Source organism: Typopeltis vanoorti, chromosome 17 (genome assembly GCF_054136105.1).
Source record: "Typopeltis vanoorti isolate ZY-2024b chromosome 17, IOZ_Tvanoo_1.0, whole genome shotgun sequence".
In the NCBI taxonomy this organism is placed as follows: domain Eukaryota; kingdom Metazoa; phylum Arthropoda; class Arachnida; order Uropygi; family Thelyphonidae; genus Typopeltis; species Typopeltis vanoorti.
The window spans coordinates 80527201-80552156 of record NC_143565.1 but is presented as its reverse complement, the minus strand read 5'-3'; the positions used below and the strand labels follow the sequence as shown (position 1 = coordinate 80552156).

Below are 24956 nucleotides of genomic sequence, written 5' to 3'. Positions count from 1 at the left end.
AATGCAAACAGCCTTACCGAAACTAACATACTGTGTCGTCTTTAATGGTGCAAAGAGTATTATTTTTACTAGTTCAGCCCCTGTACCTCTCTTTGTGGTGCCCCAATATGATATTTTGAAAATTCTGGACAATGCAATGCTTCCTACTTTTTCAAAATATTCCTACTCTGATTGTATATTCTGTTTCGTCTGTTCATTTCCAAACTGACACTCATTTTTATAGTTGTTCATTTTATTATGCAGATAAAACCAAGTGTTCTTCCCTTTTTTTAACTTGTGAGGTTTAGTTTGCTGCTTGAATTTTAGATTGCATTTAGCTATTATGCGATTACAATTGTTGTCAGCATTTACTAAGAGAAAGTTTTTAAGATTTGTCTTGGTTTTTGAAGTTTTCTCTGGTTATTTTACAGAGATGTTAAATAACTCGAAAACTAATTTTGGACTCTTTCATTTTAATGCTGTTATCTTTCCCAGTACATGCACCTTATAAAAAGCATCACCTTATCCTAAGGTTGGTGAGGATCTCATTTTTTTATGTGTCTAGCAAGTCATTTATTATCTTACATTTTCTATCTGCTTCCAGCTTTTTCTAGTCCAATGTTTTCACATAGACAGGTAAGATGATAGTGTTTACTACTTACAAATTATTTGCTCATTTCCATTCTCTCACTGAGAGGTTGAGTGTAAACTGTAACAGTATCAATGATAGAAAAAAAATAAGAAAAAATGAGCCATGCCTTTTATTCTGAGTGGGCATTTCAGTAACCAATCAGAGATAGAGACTCGCAAACATGTGCTACCATCTCGTGGTCTCTAACCCTAACAGAATATGTTATTAAATAATGAAGGTTTATTTTCTTGATCGTATGAATTAGTATGATAATATTTGGTATACAGATCAAGTGTTGATAAAATTTATTAACTCAACAAACTAGTTTCGCCATACTTTAACTGTTGGAATCTTCAGGGAACAGACATATAGGCTTAAAAAAATCTCACAATTATGAGTAACTGTAAAACTGACAAGAATAATTACAAATAAAACGGCATCGAACGTGAGTGAAACAGGTATCGCGTGTACAAGATTAGCTAGCTGTTGCTAAGGAACTTTTTGTATTGAAGTTCATTTCTTGTATATTTAGGGACTTAATAAAGGTTTTCCATTTCTCTGGGAATATTACACCTTGATTTCTGTTAAGGTTAGCTCTAGAACGAGCGACTGTGGCTACTTCTTTGAAAATTCTTGAATGGTAGTTTTCCTCTATGTAAGGGGAGCAGCTTTTGTTCCACTCGATGACATGGTTAGTTGTAGAGAAATGAGACGATATGCTAGAAATGTCCTGTCTGTTGTTTTTGACGGAGCCAATGTGTTCCTTTTGCCTAATTTCGAGGCGTCTTGAAGTCTGTCCGATGTAACTTGAGCCACATGAGCATGTAATATTATAAACGCCAGCATATTTATAGAAAGGATGGTTGTCTTTTGGAGATCTTAGTAGTTTAAGAATAGTTTCTATTGGTTTTTAGACATCTTAATCAAAAAACAAATTGATGGCAGCATAAATCTATTGGTTTACAGGAAACCGACCAATACAGGACGCTACCTACATTTCAGCTCCTCTCACCATATCTTACATAAACTCAGCATTGTATACATGTTAAAGAAAAGAGCTATTCGCATCACAACAGACAACAAGACCCTTCAAGATGAGTTAACATTAATTTCTAACAATCTGTACTTGGACGGCTATCCAAGAAGACTAGTCAATAAAATCATTTTCCCTGAACCACCACAAAGAGAACAAGAAAATATTCAATATATAAAAACTATTGTAATTCCGTATGTAAGTGGCATCTCCAACAAGCTCGCCAGCCTCCTCAAACCACACAAAATAAGAGTAACACTCAAATCAATAGAAACTAACTACTAAGATCTCCAAAAGACAACCATCCTTTCTATAAATATGCTGGAGTTTATAATATTCCATGCTCATGTGGCTCAAGTTACATCGGACAGACTTCAAGACGCCTCGAAATCAGGCAAAAGGAACACATTGGCTACGTCAAAAACAAGACAGGACATTTCTGGCCTAACGTCTCATTTCTCTACAACTAACCATGTCATCGAGTGGAACAAAAGCTGCTCCCCTTACATAGAGGAAAACTACCATTCAAGAATTTTCAAAGAAGCAGCATAGTCGCTCGTTCTACAGTTAACCTTAACAGAAATCAAGGTGTAATATTCCCAGAGAAATGGAAAACCTTTATTAAGTCCCTAAATATACAAGAAATGAACTTCAATACAAAAAGTTCCTTAGCAACAGCTAGCTAATCTTGTACACGCGATACCTGTTTCACTCACGTTCGATGCCATTTTATTTGTAATTATTCTTGTCAGTTTTACAGTTACTCATAATTGTGAGATTGTTTTAAGCGTATATGTCTGTTCCCTGAAGATGTCAACAGTTACAGTATGGCGAAACTAGTTTGTTGAGTTAATAAATTTTATCAACACTTGATCTGTAAACCAAATCATAAGAATATGTTATTGTTTGAAATAGTGGGAGTTCTACGTTCGATGTTCTTGAATTTGAGGGAGATAAAACCCTCTTTCCTGCTTCTGAGATTGCCTAACCTGGGAATCGGGCGAAGAATGACTTATTAAAAGTTCTTCCAGTCTGCAACTAGACTTAAACTTAAGTCTATCTTTAATAATAATAATAATAATAATAATAATAATAATAATAATAATAATAATAATAATAATAATAATAATAATAATAATATGCACCAAAAGGATTAGGCCAGGAAGGCAGCAATCACTCTCTTAGTTAAACTCCTAATCAATCATAGATAAGTTGCCAAAGACTATCAGTGATATCAAATGGCATCTGTGTAAGAGAGTTCAATATTAATAGTACTACTACTATTAATAATAACAATAATCAATATCGTGTGAGTTAAATAATTAATAAATCGATCATGTAACTCACGATATTTACAGATATTCTGTCGGTGGACACGATATTCTGTCGGTGTACGGAATATCAAAAGCAAAGTAATCTGCTATCAACTAAGCAGCGATTAACCAATTACAAAAAAAAAAAAATATTAGAAGTAAGAAGTGCTGTCTACAAAAGTCATAGATGATTTCGGTATTTATTCTTAACAATTAATTATAAAACCAAATTTTTTTAGCCGCGTTGCTACTAGATATTTTGAGTTTCTGGGAGTAGATGGCGTTGGTATCGCTCATGGAGTTAAGGTAGTAAATCATGACGGACTTGTATTTTACAGATGCGTAAGGATATATGCAATTTTTTTGGGGGTTTTGTATGGTAAGAAGTAAAGAATATTCAGATGATTTACTTTAACCAAATGTACAGTTTTGTCATCTTTAGGATGTAAATTTATATCATAGTAAACATTTTGAAGGCAGATACTTGACAGTTCAAGTCTCCCTCCTTTTGTTGTACGCAACTTTCATGATGAGTTTTAACATGTGTGGACAAGAAGAAAAGGAGATATTCGAGTAATGCTGAGTTGCTGTGGATGGGGAGAATACCCTTGTTTGTTGATTGAAAAACAGTAGCATGCCACGACTATACGTTATCGTGAACCATTCTAAGTTATTTGTTGATTGGTTTATTTTCTTCGGCAGCAGCGTGTTTCTTGTACGAACGGTTGGAATCGGCGCTAATGCTCTAGGTATGAAGGAAAACACGGTACTAGCAGCTTGTCGCAGTTACCTCAGTAACAAAACCATTGTGTCTCCAGAATTTGGGAATCGAATGGTCTGGTTGCAATTTTTCACATGTAATATTTTCATATAACTTTAAAACGCTTGCTGTGGAGGGTACATTACAGAGAAAGGAGAGGTTAGAAGGTAGATATGAAAAATGAGAGTAGGGGGCGTCCAGTAGTGATTTGCCATACATTGGTAGATTACTGCAAGTCAGGATAGGTAATTATTATGTGGGCTTTCAACTATAGGGAAATAGATTGGAAAGAGGAAAGTAATTATCCCATAGCAGTTTGCTAATGGCTCACACAAAAAGTTAAGTAAGTTTGAGCACAGTTAGTAGTTGGAAGGGGATCAATCGTTCAATGTTGTTGGCACACTCTCCCTCGATGAGTCTGGACTCCCTGGAGGTGACACATAATAATAATAATTATTATTATTTGAAATGGTATGTTATGTGGGGTTCCTGGGATTATGAATATATAACAGCAACTGCTTCCTGATAATGAGAAATGAATAAAAATGTGACTTATGTGTCATGTGATAGATGTTACTGGATAGAAGAAACAAATGTTAGATGAGTCACGACACCTTAAGTTAAACGTAACAACAGATACCATTCTACCCACAAGAAAGGAGGTAGAATACGTAATTAAGAATCTTCCTAATAATAAATCCCCTGGGTGTGATAATATTCTGGCTGAGCTGCTGAAAGTTTTGACTGGCAATAATAACTATTTAGTGGAATCCATTCAGGACATGTATAAAACAATAGAATTACCTGAAGTTTTTACAACATCTATCTGCGCACAAAATTTGCGAAGATTACAGAACTGTGAGCCTAATATCCCATGCATCTAAAATTATTTTAACCATTGTTAACAAACAAATTGAAAGTGCCTTAAGCGGCGATTTGAGTGAACAACAGAACGGCTTCAGAAGAGGAATGGGAACCATTAATGCTATCCTGAAACTAAAAATACTAACAGAAAGATCACTTGAAAGAAATAGGAATATTTACATATGCTTCATAGACTTTCAGAAGGCTTTTGACTGAGTAAAACATAATAAAATGTTCAATATATTAGATAAATTAGATATAGAAGATCATGTACTTAAGATTATAAAAATGATTTACACCAAACAGAAAATGCAGCTGTTTAACGATGAGACTTCTGTAGTGAAAATAAAAAGGAGTTAGACAAGGTTGTATCCTTTCACAAAATCTATTTAATATCTATAGTGAGACAGTGTTGAAAAAAGATTGAAAAACAAAAAATAGGAATTTGTATCAATTGTATCAGCAGAAAACAGAAACAAATTAATCAAATTACTGCAGCTACTAATTGAAGGTGAAGAATTTGGTTTAGATATAAATGCAAAAAAGACCAAATTTATGAAAATCTCAAAAGATAGCAGATGTGAGCTAGAAATATTCATAAACGATATGAAAATTGAACATACAACAGAATACAAATATTTAGGCACCTACTTTACTGCAGATGGGAAGCAAGAGAAAGTAATAAAAATAACAGCCATTGCCAAAGATGCATTCTGGAAAAATAAAGATCTGCTCAGAAGTTCTGTGAGTATCGAGACAAAGAAAAGAATAGGAACATTAGTGTGGCCAATTTTCACATGGAAGGGAGACCTGGATATTCAAGAAGAGAGTAAGGCAACAGATAATGGCCTTTGAAATGTGGTGCTATAGGAGAGCTCTGAAAATCCCATTGACAGAACATGTGACAAATACAGATGTTCTACAGAGAATGAGAACATAGAGATCTTTATTACAGAAAATGATCCAGAGAAAGATGAGATTGGCAGGACATGTACTGAGAGGTTCAGCAGGACAGAGGATACTAACAGTTTTAGAAGGAAAAATTATGGGAAAAGGATCAAGAGGCAAAAAACGAAGGACATGGCTTGAAGATATAAGATGGACAGGATCGCATGGCTATGCAGGAACAGAGAGAACTGGAAGGACATGGTGCTGCACCCTCTCACTGAGGAAGCTACATGAAAAAGATACAAAAAATAAAAATAAAAAATCTTATCAAGCTTAATTTTTTTTTAAAATAAAGTGTTATGTTATTACACAACAGTAATAAAAACAGTATAATGAAATGAACAAAATAGACAACAATAGTTAACAGAATAAAATGATAAAACAAAGAACATGCAGAGGCCATTATCCATAATACTGCATATAAAATGAAAGGAAAAGTGTAACAGACTTCCAAATATTTGCTTTGTGCCAGATTTTCAGTAGGGAAGAAATGCCAGCGGTACACATCAAGATTTCTTAAACAGTCAGATGAGTGAAGAAACATCAGCAATAGTAAGAGAAAAACAAGAATTTGCAGAGTTCAACATAACAATCTTGGATCTAATAGATACACTTACTATGGACAAACTGGAAGATCTGTTAACCTTGGAGAACATAAAAAAATACATTTGCCACCATTATCATGATAAGTCAGGACTGGCAGACCATGCTTTGGACACCCATTCACACAGGATTAGATGGAAGGAAACCAATGTGCTATTTAGAAGTCATTACTGATCAGAAAGATTATTTTTAGAGTCAGTCATGGCTATTAAAGAATTCTCTTAACCAGAACAAGTATTTTTGCATTAATTTGTCAAATATTTGGGAGACTTATCTTAAAATTGACTCCTACATGGCTGTAATACTTCCTTTTCTTTTACATTAGAAGGTGCCAAAATAGGATTTTAAATCTTTTTGTCCATTACAATTTGAATTGTTTCACCCCTTGTTGCATGTAAACTAGAACATGCTGCTTCGTGATCTGAATAAAAACATTTTTTACGAAATAGTTCATTTAGTGTTGTCAATACCATTAAAATAAGTTATGAATAACAATCTTGGATAACAATATGAATAACAATGAATAACAATTGTTATTTGTCCATAATTTATTACTGGAAGTTACAACAGAAAAAAGTTACATAACAAAATAAAAATCACAGATATAAAACACTAAACAATTAGTGTTTTATATCAACACAAAACCATATGCAATACAAAATGAATAACAACATTATTATCAACCAAACGTCTCTGATGAGCAGTCCTTGAAAGCTAATCTGACATGTAAAAGTCAGTGAAATCAATATATCACCATATCAGAAACAAAAATACAAATAGCAATACCAGAAAGCCAATACCAAAATATGTGGGTACAAGAACCAAACATCTTTAGCCTCTAAGGGCCAGAGGCCAGATGTTTGGTTCTTGCAAAGTCAATATATTACTTCTCAGAAAAGAAAGCCACTCAACATTTATTGAAATTAACATACTACCACAAACACTTCAATAAACACAATTCCAGAAACACTACAACCAAAAGGGTGGGGGGGGGTCTTGTTATTAATAGCAGACCTCCATCAAGTCAAAAGACACATTGTGGAAGGCACACTGTGACACAAAACTCATCAGACTGTGCTTGAACCTTATTCAGCTGTCTGTGTTCATATTCTTTTATAATGCATTCTACTCACTGACTACTCTTCATGCAAAGAACCCATTCCTTGGCTCACACCCTCATTATATAGTTTCCAGGGCTGTTGTTTTACCCTTAGTCTCTCATTCTGTGAAAAATTCTTTCTTAAATCTGCATAGTAATCCATGTGAGGTCTCTTCAAGTCTTTATACAGTGAGACCACAGTGTCCTTATTTCTGAATATCAAGGTCTTTCACATCATTGTGACAATCCACACTGGATTGTCACAATGGCTTCACAACATGTGCAGTGTGACCTCTGATCTCCAGATTTCTGTCCACCACTCCCATATCTCTCATCTCTACTTCCTTCAAAATTTTGCACTAAATATATTATACTTTGCATCCCATCCTTTCCTAACAAATTTCAGAACTTTACACTTTAGGCAAATTTGAACTGGCTGTTTCATCATTTGTCTGCTCATACATTCTGTTCAGATCATCATCTGCTTGACTCCTCATCATTCTCTCTAATATTTCATCATCTGCAAACAGCTGCATATCTTCAGTTAAAGCCATCCCAACAATGGCCAAAACAGTCTTCTATCTTCATACAAAAATCAACATAATGCTATGCATTATGGGAAGGGTCACTACCCAGACCGGCTTCGAACTTTATTGAGGTCTCGTCAGTGGGAGCCAGACCCAGAGGCGACTTCTGCATTACTTCAACCTTAGTATCACCTCTGGGTCTGGCTCTGGCTCCCACTGATGAGACCTCAATGATGGTCGAAATCTGTCTGGGTAATGACCCTTCCCATCACTTGCCTTAGCATCCCATAATGCATAGCATTATACATATCCATAAGGATATGTAATTTGCATTATGGGATGCTAAGGCAAGTGATGTGAAGTCATTAGCTTCTTTATACGAATTTCCCTAGTCCTGATTATATTTCGAGTGCAAACTTTGTGTGTTTACACTTGGATAAAGGATTAAATCAAGTATATAATTTCTTGGTATCTTTAATTTATATAAATAGAAAGTTGATCAGCAGGGCTCATGAGTAGTGCACAGACAAGAAGGGTAACCAGCATGGTAATAAAGGCAATCAGGTTATTGGAGCAGGTAAGAGGAAATCCCAAAGAATGTTTTTGCTGAGTACTGAATGAGAGGAAGAATAATTATGGAAAGATAGCTTGAATAAATGCTGATGGTAAGGAGGTAACAGAAACAGATTAAAAATAATTACTGAATGATCACTCTGTGAGGACCTATCATTCAAGCAAGGATATTGCAATTGCTCATGTGACTGTGACCAATGCAAGAATAGAGATAGATGAACTCAAGGATTTAGAATGTTTTGAAATATCAATGTGGATGCAGCCACAAGAATGTTTGAAATATTAGCCTCCATGTATTATAAGAATACCAAAGAGAATTTTCATTGTGTCTAAGTTATTTAATTCAAGTCTCAGCTTTGACAAGTTCCCAAGGAATGGAAAAGAGGATAAAATAGTTCCATTACATTCAAGTCAGGCAGCAAATTATAGACTGATTTGTATCTCAGGAGTAGTGGTTAAGTTATTGGAAAAGTTGTTTAAATGAAGGGCAGAATTCAGGAATTGGTGGATAGGAATATGATATGCAGTGTTGGAGGATAGCATAGTTTTGCAACGTGTGTCTTATCTTAGTGGTTTGCTGACTTTTTATAATGAACCTCATTTGGATAAAGGATATTATGCTATACCACAATCCTGCTGGATTTTACAAAGACATTCATTAGGAAACTGTATAGAAATCTAGTATGTAAATATGAGAATATGGATGTATACAAAGGTTTAGATTTTTGGATTGGATTGGACTGTGTTGAATCCAACACAGTCCAATCCAGTTCAAAGATTAATTACAACTCATTGTAATTAATGTTGTGATATCAGTGAGGGAAAACTCTATTCTACCATCTCCATATGAGACTGGCTAGTTCAACTTCAGTTGAAAAGTTTTTATATAGAGTTTCATGCCAAATATAGAAACTATATAAAGTTTGGCGATTCCAAGCATAAGCAAATACCTGGCTAGTGCAGCACCTGACCCATTTGGTAGTGCAAGCTGAGGCAACTCATCTAGGTATTTGTTTACGCTTGGAATCGCCAAACTTTATATAGTTTCTATATTCGGCATGAAACTGAGTTTCTTATTCGGCATGAAACTCTTTGAGTTTCTTATTCGGCTAAGAAACAATATGGGATGCAATATCCCCTAACTTAAATAAGTTCATATCGCCGAATTGAAGCCATTGGCTCTTCATATAATTAGTTTTTATATAGGTCATTTGCATTCTTAGACAGTCAGGATTTGAACCCAGGGATTTCCAATCCAAGGTCATGGTCATTACCAATTGAGGTATGGAGGTTCTGATGGATATGGAACTAATATGGATAAGGTGGCCAACAAACTGACATCAAAGAAGAGTAGAAACTAGATGACTAGTGCTGTGCTGTGAGACTCTGTACTGGGGAACTACTACTATTTAATTTATACTTTATAGGGAATAACTGGTATGCTGATGATGCAAAGCTGGGAAGCACAGTAGTTAATAAAGGTGATAAATCCTGCAGGATGGTATTGGAACAGTTGTTTAAATGAAGGGCAGTGCTGGAAAAGGATAATGGTTGTTTGTTTAATCTTGCAAAGTGTATAGCTCTGCACTTTAGGATAAAAATCTTACAAGGCATTTATTATTACACTGACAGAACTGGACTGCAGGAAATTGATTATTTTTTTGGTTACTATTGGATTATATCCATTAGTAACCCAAAAAATAATCAACTACTCTCCTATAAATCAACCTAGACAAGAAAAAGTTCGCAGGACTCCTATACTATATATTAAAGACATCTCTGAACATGTGGCAAAAATTATGAAAAAAAATATCAACTCACTGCTACCTATAAACCCATCAAACAAATTCACAACTTGCTACCTTTTCCAAAAGAGAGAGAGACACTCACCAGTGATGCTACCTGGTATATACAAAGTACCATGTTCGTGTAACTTGTCTTACTAAGGACAAACAAGCAGATCTATAAATAAACGTAGCTCTGAATATCAAGACAACATCTGTCTCATCAAACCTCACAAATCTGCCCTTGCACAACACGCATTGAAATTGCTAACCACAGCATCCAACGGCAAAATGCTAAGCTACTACATAGATCCATATATAAGCATGGACATTTATATAAAGAAAGTGCTGAAGCCTTACTTCATAGACCTAATCTTAATTGGAACAGCTGTCCTGTCTCACTATTCCAAAAGTTTGGGAAATTGTTATCCTCAATTGTATTAAATAAATTTATCTGTCATATTTTAATTTAATTTAGTTTTAATTTTATCCCATTAGTTTTAACCCATTATATGTAGAGGGATTCCAGCTTAAGCATGTGCACTGTTTTTTAATTCATTTCCTATTGTTCGATAATTATACTGATGATGTCTTATGATATATAAGATGAAATACTTACATAATAAAAAAGTTATTTACTGTGGCATACATGTTATTCTGTAGCTGGATACTCCCCAAGTTTCTCTATATAAGAAAAACAGTTTATATTGTAAAAGACAAAAAGACCTGATGTCCTAATTTGGTGCCTTCTGATGTTGTATAAATAATTTTTTTTTTTTTTTTTTTTACAGTTGTTGGCAGGGGTGAATGCTGGTCTTGAAATTTATGGTTGCTCTTGTTATCATTCAGGGAGTGAGAGGTGTGATTGAAATCTGATTATCGGAATTATGAATTACAGGTAACCTTCGTATAACGCGGATGTTAGATTCTATAGAAATACCGCATTATATAAATCGTGTTATGCGAGATCACATACAAAAAGAAGGGTTATGTTCCGAAATATTTTTTTTTTTTAATTTTAAATTATATAAACAACAATGACATATCCAACAAAAAAATATTTTTATTTAATTCAGATAATTTATGTAAGTTAAGAAAACATAAACTATGATACAAATACATAGTATAAAATTATAAAAATTACAAATTGTAATTAAGCTTCATTGCAAATGTTTTAGGCAAAATAAAAATGTGCATATTTTAATCTTTCATAGCACGAGGACTTGAGGATCGATTAATAAACATTAGTTTTGTCATGTAATCACCTGATGCATTACTACAAAACAGTAGAGTAATTCTGTCTTTGGAAACTTTGAATCCAGGAGCTGATCTTTCATTTTTTGAAATATAAGTGCATTTTGGCATATATTTCCGTTGAACAAGGGTTACTACAATTTATAGACCGTGTTGTATTGAAACCACATTGTATAAGTACTGCGTTATACGAGGGTTACCTGTACTGACCATTTAAAACTATATTTAGAAATTTATGTACATTTAATCATACAAATATAACATTTATTTTACAAATGATATTCTATATTTTTTAATTTAGCTACTTGAATACAAATTCTATCCTACAGTTCTTCTTTATGAACTGGTCAATAACATCATCATAAAAAGTTGGTTGTAACTTAATTTTTCCAAGCAGCACGCACACTTGTAAAGGCTGCTGAAGCTCACCGGCTAGAGCTACGTTGACTGCATATGGCCTGTGTTTAAGCAACAGAGTGAGATGACGTGAAATGGCTATGCGGGTGCATGAAATCACAGTGCTGCTGCGAGGACCTGTAAGCTTCTACAACCGAGCAAGCCAAGGTAGCTTTGACTAGACGAGCAAGCATCGGCCTTCGATACACAACGCATAGCTCAATTATTGCCACGCAAGCTTAAGACGTCTTCTGTCTACAAAAATAAAAGCCTAAATGGAATGCTTATAAATGCTTGCATTTATTAACAAATAAATAGTACTTCTTTCTCAATTAATGAGCTTGTGCAGCAAGCATGGAGAATTCGTCACTGGTTGTTGGGTTGGTGTTGATCCTAAGCTGACTGTCTCCCAAAATTTTGGCAAATTAATGCGGCCATAGTTGCCAACTCTGAAATATATGATATTAATAATATTATTAATATTAACTATTAATAATTATTAATATTGATAATATTAATAGTTAATAATAATTTATTGTAGAACCAAGGGGAAAAACTTCCAGCTTTAATTAATTCTAAAATGTAGTCTCTCTAACTTGTAACAGCTTTTATAGATTACACTAGTTTGCTTCCATCTAATCCAGTGTGAAGAGATGTCCAAAGCATGGTTTACCAGTTTTGACTTTGCCTATTGTAGACAAACAGATCTTTCTGTTTGTCCATAATAGTCCATGCTACAGTAAGTGGGCACTCCAGGATGTGAAAGAGGGTGACTCACCAGAGACAAGCCCCAGGATGGGGCTTGTCTCTGGTGAGTGGACCATGGTTACTAATTTGAAGTCAGGTTTGAATATGGTGTGGCAGTTATAATTCTTTAGTACTTTAGCTATCTGTTTTGGATATACCCTGAGATTATGGGATAGAAATGATAGTTCTTTGGTTGGGTATGGTTAGGGAGAGAAAGGAAAGATGTAGAATTTTATCTGTTTTGTAGGATTATAGCTATTAGTCAGAAAAGTGGTGTAGATAGTGGAGTTCTGTGGCAGAAGTTTCATCACTAAAACAAATAGTCCTGGTACTATTACTTGGAGTTTTGAGAGTCCCATACTGTTGGGCCAGATAACGGTGTGATTGCTTATGCATTTTCCAGTGTTGGCACTTTCTATAAATAGAAAAAGATGAGCCATCTGAAAGATTTGTGACTAGTTTGTCAAGAAAATGCTGACAGTTGTTTGATTCTCTTTCTAATGTGAAGTGTATTTTAAAATGCTATAATAAGTAGTTGTGCTCTGAAGATGCTGGTTTGAAATGAAAGAAGCTTGAAATCTATATTGTTTTGGTGTGGCATAATATTGTGAAAAAAAGTACAGACAAATAATGTCCAACACTTAAGCCTGTCCACATAGTATGAGATTCTGGGTAATTAGTTAATTATTGATAAAGCACTCCCAATTTTTGTCTAAGCCAGTAATTATTTATTTATTTATTTTGTATAGTGAATCAATGGCTGTGAGCCCCTTTTATGGGGAGGTATGGCACCATCGGTAAGCTAGTAGTGTTAGCACACCAACATGACTATTATTATTATTACGTGACACCTCCAGGAAGTTCAAGGACCCATCACAGGAGGGTAATCTACTCTGCTTCACTAAATACATATCACCCTCTCCACTACTGCTTAATTCCCCTACTATGATGCTACTACCATTTACTGCAAATGGACTTGTCTGAGCTCAAATGGAACAACAAAAAATGAAATAGATTTCATACCATCTTCAAGCACTCATATTTTCAGGGATGCTAGTGTTTAAAAGCATACTGGCATCACCTCTGATCACAGAATGGTGAGAGGGAAAATAGAAATACCGGTGAAAGCCGAGAGAGAGTTGTATCACAAAAACAGAAAAATATTATCAAATCTGAAACACTTCACACAAACAGGGATACCTTAAAGGTATCAGTGGAAAAGAAACTTAAAGAATCAAATACAGAAATAAGCATTGACCAGGAGAAAGAAAAATTAAGAAACATTCTTATTGAATCCACACAAAATTTAAAAGAAAACAAAAGGAGCTGGACCAAGAAACTATCAGAAAAAAGAATAAACCTTATTGAAAAGAGAAAAATTGAGTGCAGAAGGGAAAAGAAGAACTGAAATAACAGTAATAAATAAGGATAAATATAAAAGAAGATATTAAGAAAAGAGAGGATGATATGATCCAAAAAATCATTGATGAGAATGGAAACCTCAGAATTCTAAGAAATAACCTTTCATTTGGAAGAAAGAATATATTAGCTCTTGAAGACCAAAATGGAAGAAACTTAATTAGCAAACAAGAAATCACAGAAGAAGCAAAAATTTCTACATGAATCTATATAAAAGTGAAGATAGAAAGAAAATTTTGGAATCAACAGAAAAAATACATTATGACAATACCACTGATATATCTCCATTAAAAATCTTTGAAATTGAAAAAGCATTAAAACAAATGAAAAACAATAGAGCTGCTGGAGAGATCGTGTAATAATAGAGATGCTTAAAGAAGTTCTGGATATTCTAAAAGAAGAATTGAAAATCCTCTTCAATATATGGATTAAAAAAAGAGAAATACCCCAAATATGGAATAATGCAAACATTATTTTACTGCATAAAAAAGGAAGTAAATTAAAACTAGAAAATTACAGACCTATTAGTTTGTTATCCCACATTTATAAGCTTTTATAACCTATTTTCTAATCTATTGGTTATAATTTATAAGAATTATAACCAATAGATTAGAAACAAGACTTGATTCAATGCAACCCTCTGAACGATGGTTTCAGAAGGAACTTTGGTACAATATGAAACTTGCTTATGGAAAAATGTAATGAATACAACCTTCCTCTTCACATGGCCTTCATAGATTTTAAAAATTGCATAAAATTGCTTTTGATTGCATAAAAACATCATCAGTAATAGATGCTCTTAGCAATTATGGCATTGAAAAACAATTTATTAACATAATAAAATATATTTATGGAATGCTACATTAAATATTCTTAATGAAATAAATGAAAAATTTCACATAAATCAAGGAATAAGGCAAGGAGACACCATTTCTCCCAAACTCTTCACATTATAACACTGAAACATATGGTGTGTAATTTCGAATGGTTCAATAAAGGAGTCAGTGGAATTAAATTAAATAACCTAAGATGTGCTGATGATATTCTTATTATTGCAAACAATTTGAAAGATTTAAAAGAAGCAATAGAAGATCTAAACCACTAGAAATTGGATTAGACATTAATTCTGAGAAAACCAAAATAATTACAAACCTAAAAGGATACGATGAAAGACACAACATTATTAAAGTAAATAATGAAGAAAATTGAAATAGTAGATGAGTATGTACATTTAGGAAAATTGTTAACAATGAAGAAACAAGGAATCATGGAAGAAGTGAAAAGAAGAATAGGAATGGGATGAGCACTTTTGGAAAATTGAAGAGATTTTTAAACAGCAAAATAAAACCTGAAAACAGAGCAAGACTGTAACCAATGTGTATTGCCTTTATGACATGAAGCAGAAACCTGATCAATCAAAAAGAAAATAATAGATAAAATGCCAAAAACAGAAAGAAGAATGGAAAGATGTCTGCTAAATATAAGACTCAGAGATAAAATCAGAAATGAAGAAATAAGAGCTAAAAATTTTTAGATATTGAAGAAAACATACTTTGAAAGAAATGGAAATGGGCAGGACACATTGCAAGACTCAAGGACAATAGATGGACAAAAGTTTTACTGCAGTGGCAGCCATATGAAGGTAAAAGATCAGCTGGACGACCTGAAAGAAGATGGTCAGATGACATAAGAAAAACAATGAGATCTCTTTGTCACCAACAAGTTCAGGATGGAAACAAGTGGAGAGAATTAGGAGAAACTTATACCCAGAAGTGGCAATAAAAAGGGTTAAAAGAAGAAGAAGAATACAAAAGTTGTATGTTTATTTAGAGGACATTTACTACTGTCCTGGAATTTAAGAAATTAGAAATAATATGTGCATAGCACTTGATATTTTACAACAATGCAAAATATATTTACCAACAGACAAATATTTTATACCTAATTTTAATAACTTAGGCTTCCTTCCTGCTACCAATTTTAGATGTTTATTTCATGGATAATCTCTCTTTCTGATAGAAAATTTACTCCAAGTAACTTTCTTTTTCTTTGGTATTGTTGAAAATTTCAGTTAATTTTCTTCCACATTCTTTTAAATTCATTGAATATCAATGCATTCATCACCTTTTCTTGCAATACATTCCTCCATTTTAAATACAGTAAATCACACACATAAGTCACATTTTATAGTTTGTTCTACAGATTGGAGTTGATGAAAAATCAGGTTAGCAACTCTCAGATGCCACTACCATCAAGTTGAACATTACCTAGTCTAGCAATAAATACTGTTACAATTTGAACAGCATATAAACTTTGAATCTATTAGTAAGTCATTTATAGCTTTCAGCACATACAAACCACATGTATAATGTGCATATAGTAGCACTCAATGTATGAAATGTCCCCCTTTTGCACTCATGCACACCTGAAGTCTGCGAGTCCACTTCGATGGCTGCATGCATGCATAACAGCCAATGAAGCCACTGCCACTGCTTGCTCCAAATCCACATTCAGGCTGGGGTGTTGTTTCTTGCAGGCTACTCTCTCTCCCAAGCTCTGACCACAGTTTGAAGTCCAATGGATTCAGATCAGGACTTTCAATGATATGTGGTCGTTTACATTCGCCTCCAACCACAGTTATGTGGTCTTTGCTTTGTGTGCAGGGACTGAGTCCTGTTGGAAGGTTCACTTCCTACCATGAAACAAGGTGTTATAATGATACAGTTCAGGTATGGCCCCTGAACAACATTCAGGGGCTATACTAAAGATTCCACCATGGTGTCTTGTTACAGTTTGATGGAGGTTTTGTCCTCTTTCTTGCAGAAATCCAACTTGGATATCCCTGATACTCACCCCCCCCCACCACCAAACCATCACTCACGCAGGAGTGATGACCCCACTGAATCCTTGGTGTTATGTCGTGCTGTGCAACCATCATTGGTGAAAATTTTCTCATCTGTGAAGCGGATATCTCTCTGTCTGCTGGTTGTGTACTGCTGGAGAAGTGCCTTTGATTTTATCACCCTCTGCCATATAAATCGTGGTGTCAGGAAGTGTCCATTAGAACAATGATACTCTCACCCCCCCAGGTCATCAGTTAGTACACGTGACATCATTCTCTATGAAATGTTTATCTCTTGCGAGATCACTTTCTTTGTTCTCGCAGGATTATGGCAGAGACATGCCTTCACAGCCCTCACCAGTTGTTGCATCCAAACAGAGCATGGTCGACCTGTTTTCTTTGGCAGTCAGATACATCTTCTGTATCGTTATAACAATTAATAGTTTAATGCACAAACATCCTACTGATCCTGAGTGTTTTTAGCATGTTGAAAATAACAGGTGGCTGCATTCCAACTTTGTGAAGTGCTATTACAGCTACATGGTTCTCATAATCTCACCACTTTATCTTAACTTGTACAGCTGGACAACTCTCTCTGTACTGATTAACATATGAATGTTGACTGCTCACAGCATCACTGACGGAACTTGGCTCTCCCAATTCTGTGAGCAGCTCTGGTGTGCAGAAGTTGTAATAGTATTTCTGGCAAGACTATATGTTGAGTTACTGTACGTGTTTGTTCTCAAGAGAACAAGCCATGACTTAAGAGAATTTAATTAGTAAGAGATATTATTATAACTGAGAAGGAAAAAAAACAGTTATAATTCAGTGTAATTCATTATTTTCGTTATATCTCTTTAAATATATAGTGATCTTTGAGTTATCTAGTCATATTGGGAAACTGATATATATATTAGTTAGTTATCGAGAATATAGTTAACTGATTGTATGTTTAGACATTGCTGTTCCAGGACTCAGTCATTGTGGCTACCCATTCAAGGACTAGTTAACTGAGGTTTTGGTTAATTGAAAGATCATTGCAAGGAGGGTGACTTGGTTGGTGAGGGTAGCTAAAGAGAGGTATGAACAGCAATTAGCTAATGAAGCCAGAAAGAATCCTAAGACGTTCTTTCGATATATAGCCAGCAAAAGAAAGAATGATTATGGAAGGATGACATTGATAGGAGAAAATGGTATAAAGACAGCTGTTGCAGAATGTGTGGTGGAGATACTTAATGAGCAATTCATAAAGGTCTTTCAATCTTGTGAATGTGATTTCATGGAGAGATTGAGAGCAGTAGATGATGGGGAGGAGAGACTGACTGTAAGTGAGCAAGAGGTGTATGGGGAGTTGAGTAAACTAGATGTTAATAAGGCTGTGGGACTTGATAATATATCTCCATGTATTCTGAAGGAATGTGCCAGGGAGTTGACACCTGTCTTTTTTTTTTTGTTTTTAATAGGAGTCTTGTACTCGGTCAAGTCCCTAAGGAGTGGAAGAGGGGCAAGATTGTGCCACTTCATAAAGGAGGTGATCGAACTCAAGCATCAAACTATAGGCCTATCTGTGTGTCAGGTGTTGTGGTTAAGTTGATGGAGAAGCTTGTGAGAACTAGGATCCAGAGTTGGGTTGACAACAATGGTATTATCTTTGCTGAACAGCATGGATTTGCTAAAGGGAGGTCATGTTTTAGTAATCTACTTACTTATTACAATAAAGTAACTGCTTCCTTGGACAGAGGAGAAGGATACACAGTAATATACTTAGATTTTGCAAAGGCTTTTGATAGAGTACCTCATGATAAATTGATAGTTAAACTAGAGCAGATGGGGTTGGATATTAGATTAGTGCATTGGATTGGAGACTGGCTATCTGATAGGTATCAACAAGTTGTGTATGGGGGAGCGATATCAAGGAAAGGGAAAGTCACTAGTGGAGTGCCTCAGGAGTCTGTTTTGGGGCTATTACTGTTTAACTTGTATATTAATGATATTGGTTAAGATTTGGATGGAGATATTCAGTTGTTTGCAGATGATGCAAAGTTGGGATGAGCCATGAAGAGTAGTAAAGATGTTGTGGCCTTACAAGAAGACTTGAATAAATTGAGTGATTGGGCACAGAAATGGAAATGTGAGTTCAGTGTTGCAAAATGTAAGGTTTTAAAATTTGGAAAATAAAGATGGGATGCAGAATTTATGCTTGGTGAGGATATATTGTTGTAGGTGGAAGAAATAAGAGATCTGGGGGTGATAGTGGATAAGGATCTGAAATTTCTGGGACACATAGCCAAAATTGTGAAGACAGCACAAAGGCTTCTGGAAATGATGTGGAGGACACTGACGTGTAGAAGTAGGGAGATTCTTGTTCCGTTGTATAAGGCTTTGATTAAGCCACACATGGACTATTGTGCCCAGATTTGGTCACCTGGTTTTCAGAAGGATGAAGAGATGTTGGAAAGGGTCCAAAGGCAATTGACAGGTAGTTTCTCACCTCTGGAATGTTGAGTATGAGGAAAGATTGAGAAGATGTAATTTGCAGAGTCTGGTGGACAGGAGGAAGAGGGGAGATATGATATAGACCTACAAGTTGGTAAGGGGTTGTTATAGGATCAGTGCTGGAGAAGTTTTACAGAAAATAGTGGGAGATCGGGGGGAACCAGAGGTCATCCCTGGAAACTGTATAAAGAGGGTGCAAGTAGGGGAGTGAGGAGCAGGTTTTTTCGTGCAGAGTTGTGAATGATTGGAATGCCTTGCCTGAGAGTGTGGTGTCTGCAAGGAGTTTGAATGTGTTCAAGGCACGGTATGATAAGCTGTGTGTGTGTGTGTGTGTGATAAAAGGACCTTCCAGATGAGTCTTTGACTCCATAAGGTCTTGGGGTAATAATAATAATAATAATTTACTCTATATCATTACTTTATTCACTTTTATGTGTGATTTTATATAACATCATTTAAAATATTATCTTCCCCTCCAGGTACTTTTTCCTTTGGCCCAAACATGACATCACCTTATCAACAAGCACATACAGGGCAACCCCATTTACCTCCTCATCAGCAATATCCAACAACTCAAGGACTTGTGATTGGTACTATGGGTTCAACTGCCCAGCCAATGATACCTGGAGGGGTCGTTGATGGTCAGGGTGGAATTGATGCTGGAGGAAGTACTGGAGGACCAGGTTCACAACCTGCACAACCACATAGAGATTTCAACATGGCATTGTTATGCAGAGTTGGACAAGAAACAGTTCAAGAAATTGTTACTAAGACTACAGAATTGTTCCAGACACTGAAAGGTCTTCAGGTATAGAATTAAATAAATATGATTTGACCAGTTTACATCAGCCATGGTTAACCGGCAGCTTATTTATTGGCAATGCAGTCTTTTTGGTTTAAGGACATATTGACATGTTTTGTATAAATGCTTTCTGTAGTGTTCATTTTTCTCATTCAAAAATTTTGATTAATTGCTGCTGATCAATTTGTGTGTGTTATAAGGAAAATTAAAAGTTTGCAATCAAATTTCTCTTAAAAAAAAGTTATATTTAATTGTCCTCTCTCCCTTCTCAGTTGGAATGTTTTTAACCGACATCTCCCAATTTCGAAATCTTGTCTGGCCCTTTATTTGAATGAAATTAATGTGATCCCTAAGTACACATAAGTTGGCCATTGCTGATTCATATAATGAGATTTTTTAGTTGCCAGTAATTTATAATGAAACTAAAACACATGCCATAGACAAATGTACTAATGGCACTATGTTGGGATAAGATTGGAGTTGGAATTCTACAAAATCAGTGAAACTTTACTGCTGTTCCTGTAATTTTGAATAATTTCTAAAATATAGCTTTGATTGGCCACAAATTAAAAGTTCAGTTCATGAGAATTATGATTCTAAAGGTATTCAGCTATTGTTTCATATAACATTCTTTTTAATATATAGATGCTATAAATTCTACCTATGACTAAAAAATGATCACAGTTGTGGCGGAGGAAGGAAATTATTGGACTCCTGAATGATTTTTATTTTGCTTTTGTTTTGCCATACACTGTGGGTTACCATATTATATTTACTTTGTGAAAGGGGCTGATTTGTTAATCTTGAAATTAACAATACAGTAAATCATACAAAGATATTTATCAACTGGCCCATATTTCAATGTATTTTAGACCAGCATTTTCAGATCACAACTGCTTGTTATAATAAAGAGCATATAACAATGAGTACAGGATGAAGTTCAAATTGTAACACAAAAAGAGATCTAAAGTCCTAATTTTGGCCTCTAATGTTGTAAAGAAGTTTTTACAGTTATTAGGTTGAAACTGATCTTAAGATGACTGTCTCCCAAATTTTTGGCAAATTAATGCAGCCATACTTGTTGAGGTTAGGAGAGTGCTTCATAGCTATTACTGATTCTGAAAATAGTCTCTTTGAATTGTAGCAATTTCAGTATAACACAGTAGGCTTTCTTTCTTTGAATCCTATGTGAAGGAGTGTCCAGAGCACGGTCTGCTAGTTCTGACATTCCATAATACAGGGTGTCCCAAAATTCACGCAAGATTTAAATTTAGCGCCATTTGTGTGGTAAAGTGTTGCCAACAAGAAAAAAAAGACAGCATGACAGCTGACAGTTCAGGGTTATTAAAAATGGAGTGCTACACGAAAGAACAACGCATTTTCATTGTTGAGCAATATTTTAAAAATAATGGTTTGGCAGCTACAGTTCGCAATTTTTGTACAAAATATGGTCGGAATAGTGATTTAACTTCATCAACTGTGAAAAGATTAATTAAAAAATTCAAGGAAACTGGATCAATTAGTGATCTTATACACTCTGGCCATCCTTCAACAAGTCATTCAACAGAAAACATCGAAGCAGTTCGTGAGAGTGTTGCTGTGAGAGTCCAGGAACATGATTTTGGCACTGTGGTCTTGAATTGGGCATTTCGAGAAGCTCTCTACAGCGTATTCTCATGAAAGATTTGCATCCTTATGTTTACAAAGTTCAATTGACTCAAGAACCGAAGCCTACTGACCACACACAGTGAAGAGAGTTCGTTGAATGGATTATGGAACAACAACAAGTGGATGCTTATTTTTCGAACAAAATCATCTTCAGCGATGAGGCCCATTTTCATCTTGATGGCTTCGTTAATCGACAAAATTGTCGCATTTGGGGTTCAGAAAATCCACGAGTGATTGTTGAGAAACAAATGCATCCACAACGTGTCACTGTTTGGTGCGGATTTTGGGCTGGAGGCATCATCGGTCCATTTTTCTTCGAAAATGCGGCTGGTAAGGCAATAACAGTTAATGGTGCTCGCTATCGCGACATGATAATCCAGTTTTTTGTGCCTAAATTGCAAGATATGGATGTGGACGGCATGTGGTTTCAACAAGACGGTGCCACATGCCATACAGCCCAAGAAACAATTCAATTACTGCATGAGTCATTTCCTGGTCGTGCAATTTCCCGTTTCGGTGATCAGAATTGGCCACCCAGATCATGTGACTTAACGGCGTTGGACTTTTTTCTTTGGGGTTTTTTGAAGTCTAAGGTTTATGCCAACAAGCCCACGACCACCCATGCCTTGAAGGAGGAAATTGAGCACTGTATCAACGAAATTCAGCCACATTTATGCAAAATGGTCACGAAAAATTTCGACAAAAGAGTGCGTATGTGCCAGCCAAGCCGTGGAGGCCATTTACCCGATATGCTATTCCATGCATAACTCTATACTGTATACTTTATGAATCAATAAGAAATTACAATTTTTAATTAAAAACCTGTGTTTTCTATCAAAATTACTTCTTGCATAAATTTTGGGACACCTGTAGATAGCGAATGCATTTCTTGTGTTCTCCAAGGCAGATGTTAACCGATCTTCTTGTCTGTTCATAGTAGGTCATGTTACAATCATAGGGTGCTTGATACACTCCACATTGTGATAGTTTGTGTTTTTTTTTTAAATGAGCAGATCAGGGTTGCTAATTTGAAGTGAGGTTTCGATCAATGCTATTTGTTGTATTGATGCAGTCCTTTGACATATAAACAGAACTCATCTACCTTTGTTATTTATTTTTTTTGGTCAGTTACTACACAGCTATACTCATAAAATAGATAAAATGCTATGTGTCCCCCCCCAGAAAAAAACGCTCAGGAACAACATGCTACCGTTCCCATTTCATATGTCTAATATACACCTGAAAAGATAGTATTAACTTGTTTACACCAGGGAGAGATAGAAACCCTCACTGTGGTGATCTTCTGGTGGAAAGAGAGAGAATATATCTCCACACCGCAATTTGCTGTTTGTTTATAAGCAGATGTGCTACATATCATGACGGGTTCTTCGAGTGTAAACAAATCAATGTAGAGGGGGAAAAGGAATATTTTTGTTTCAGGATGTATTAGAAAAAAATAGTTATGGATATTTATATATTTGGTTGGTATATATGAAATTCTAAATGGTGTAATGTGAACCAACATTAATGAGCCAGGTGAGAGAGAGAACATATGTGAATAGAAATATAGAAGAATCTGGTTAATTGGGCCATCGGTTAATTTGGACAAATAACCGATGGTCCAATTTGGGACAAATCTTAAAGAACAAAACTAAATCAAGAAAATTGCCAGAGTGTGTTCTTTGCATATTTGGGACAACAAGCCATTTATTTGGAACAGAAGACGCAACACTGAAGATTATCCACATGAGATAATTATTTGTGAATGATTAGTTGGTTTAAGGTTATTGACACAAAGAGTGCAAAGGCCATACTGCTCAAACTACAGCTTATAAATAACTTATCAGCTTTGTTCCTCCACGTGCTTTAGGTGACACATGTAAATGACTCCACTCCTCTCACCAACTTGACTTATACATCATATTACCTTCTAAGAAGGACAGTTTCTGACTAGTTGACTGGCCTTGTGTAATCTTTCATGCCGAGCCAATGCCTAATCAGAAAAGTACAGAGATTTTAGAGTGTACTGTTTTTTGATAATTTTGTTTTTAATTTTATAAAATTTTGGATCCCTACCAAGATGCCATGAATGCTGTTCAAACATGTCAGGAACCGTATAACACAGTTGTGCTATTCATTGCTTTCTTAGAACCTGAGAATTTTACATGATTATAGCAGAAAGAGAGAGAGAAAGAACCACCTAGTGGAGCATGATAAAACAGGCCTATTTCATTAGCATTGTAGATAAAATTTGCACAAAATTTCTGAACTAATTCAAGCACTTTCTTGGATTTCCATTCTTCTGCACCTATAATATCAGCACCATCTATTTCGCTTGTGCTTTCTTTCTTGAATTTAATATCATGCCTACATTTACATCAATATAACCACTGTTGCTTTCTTAGCTAGTTCCTCTGATTCCTTTTTTAGCATTGGACCACTGATGCACATTCCTTGTCCAGTTATAATGGAGAACCATTGATTTAGGGCATTCTAAACATCAGGATCCTTATCTTCACACTTCTGTTTTTTGGATGTTCCCTCTTTTGTGTGGTGTGTCCATTCTTCTTGCAGTTTATCATGTTGTATCAAACGAGTAATTGTAGATTTTGATACTCCAGTTACCTCTGCCAAATGATAATGACTGGTATTGGGTAAATGGTCTTTTATTTGGTCTAGTAAAGCAATTTCTTTGGCTAGTCACAAATCTTTACATGGCATCTCAATTACCAAAACAAGATGTTGGTTATTGAGAAAAGTGCTAAGCCTTGACTTTAAAGGCTAAGAATGGATAGTTTACTAGTTTACACAGTATATTTTTTATTTTTCCATTTGGACTTCTCCATGTTCATTTTCTTTTGGGGACTTTATATTATGAATACATTTTTTAAGAAAGCACCCCAAAAGAAAATGGACATGGGAAAAGTCCAAATGGAGAAATAAAAAATGAAATAGATTATATACTGTGTAATAATAAAGAAATAGTCCAAGATACCTTAGTACTAAATCAAGTAAAAACAGGAAGTGATCGCCGACTGGTGAGAGACAAAATTAAAGTAAACCCCAAATTGGAAAGAATAAAATGGCTAAACAACAAAAAATCAAGAAGTTTTGATTTAAAACCTATTGAAAACAAGAAGAAGGATCATCATCATCAAATTCCTGACATGTACCCTCAAGGGGTGTACAGGATATGATAGTACTACATGAAAAAATTA

General features: G+C 35.1%; 1 protein-coding gene across 1 annotated transcript in view; it reads left to right on the top strand.

The window, feature by feature from the left end:
• The first annotated feature begins 3282 nt into the window (after positions 1-3282).
• Positions 3283-24956, top strand: part of MED30 (Mediator complex subunit 30) — a 96077-nt gene continuing 74403 nt past the window's right edge. The window contains exons 1-2 of the mRNA XM_090407366.1: positions 3283-3298; positions 19748-20076. Of these exons, the coding sequence (XP_090263492.1) occupies positions 3295-3298; positions 19748-20076 (333 nt within the window). The 5' untranslated portion in view covers positions 3283-3294. The remainder of the gene's footprint in view (positions 3299-19747; positions 20077-24956) is intronic.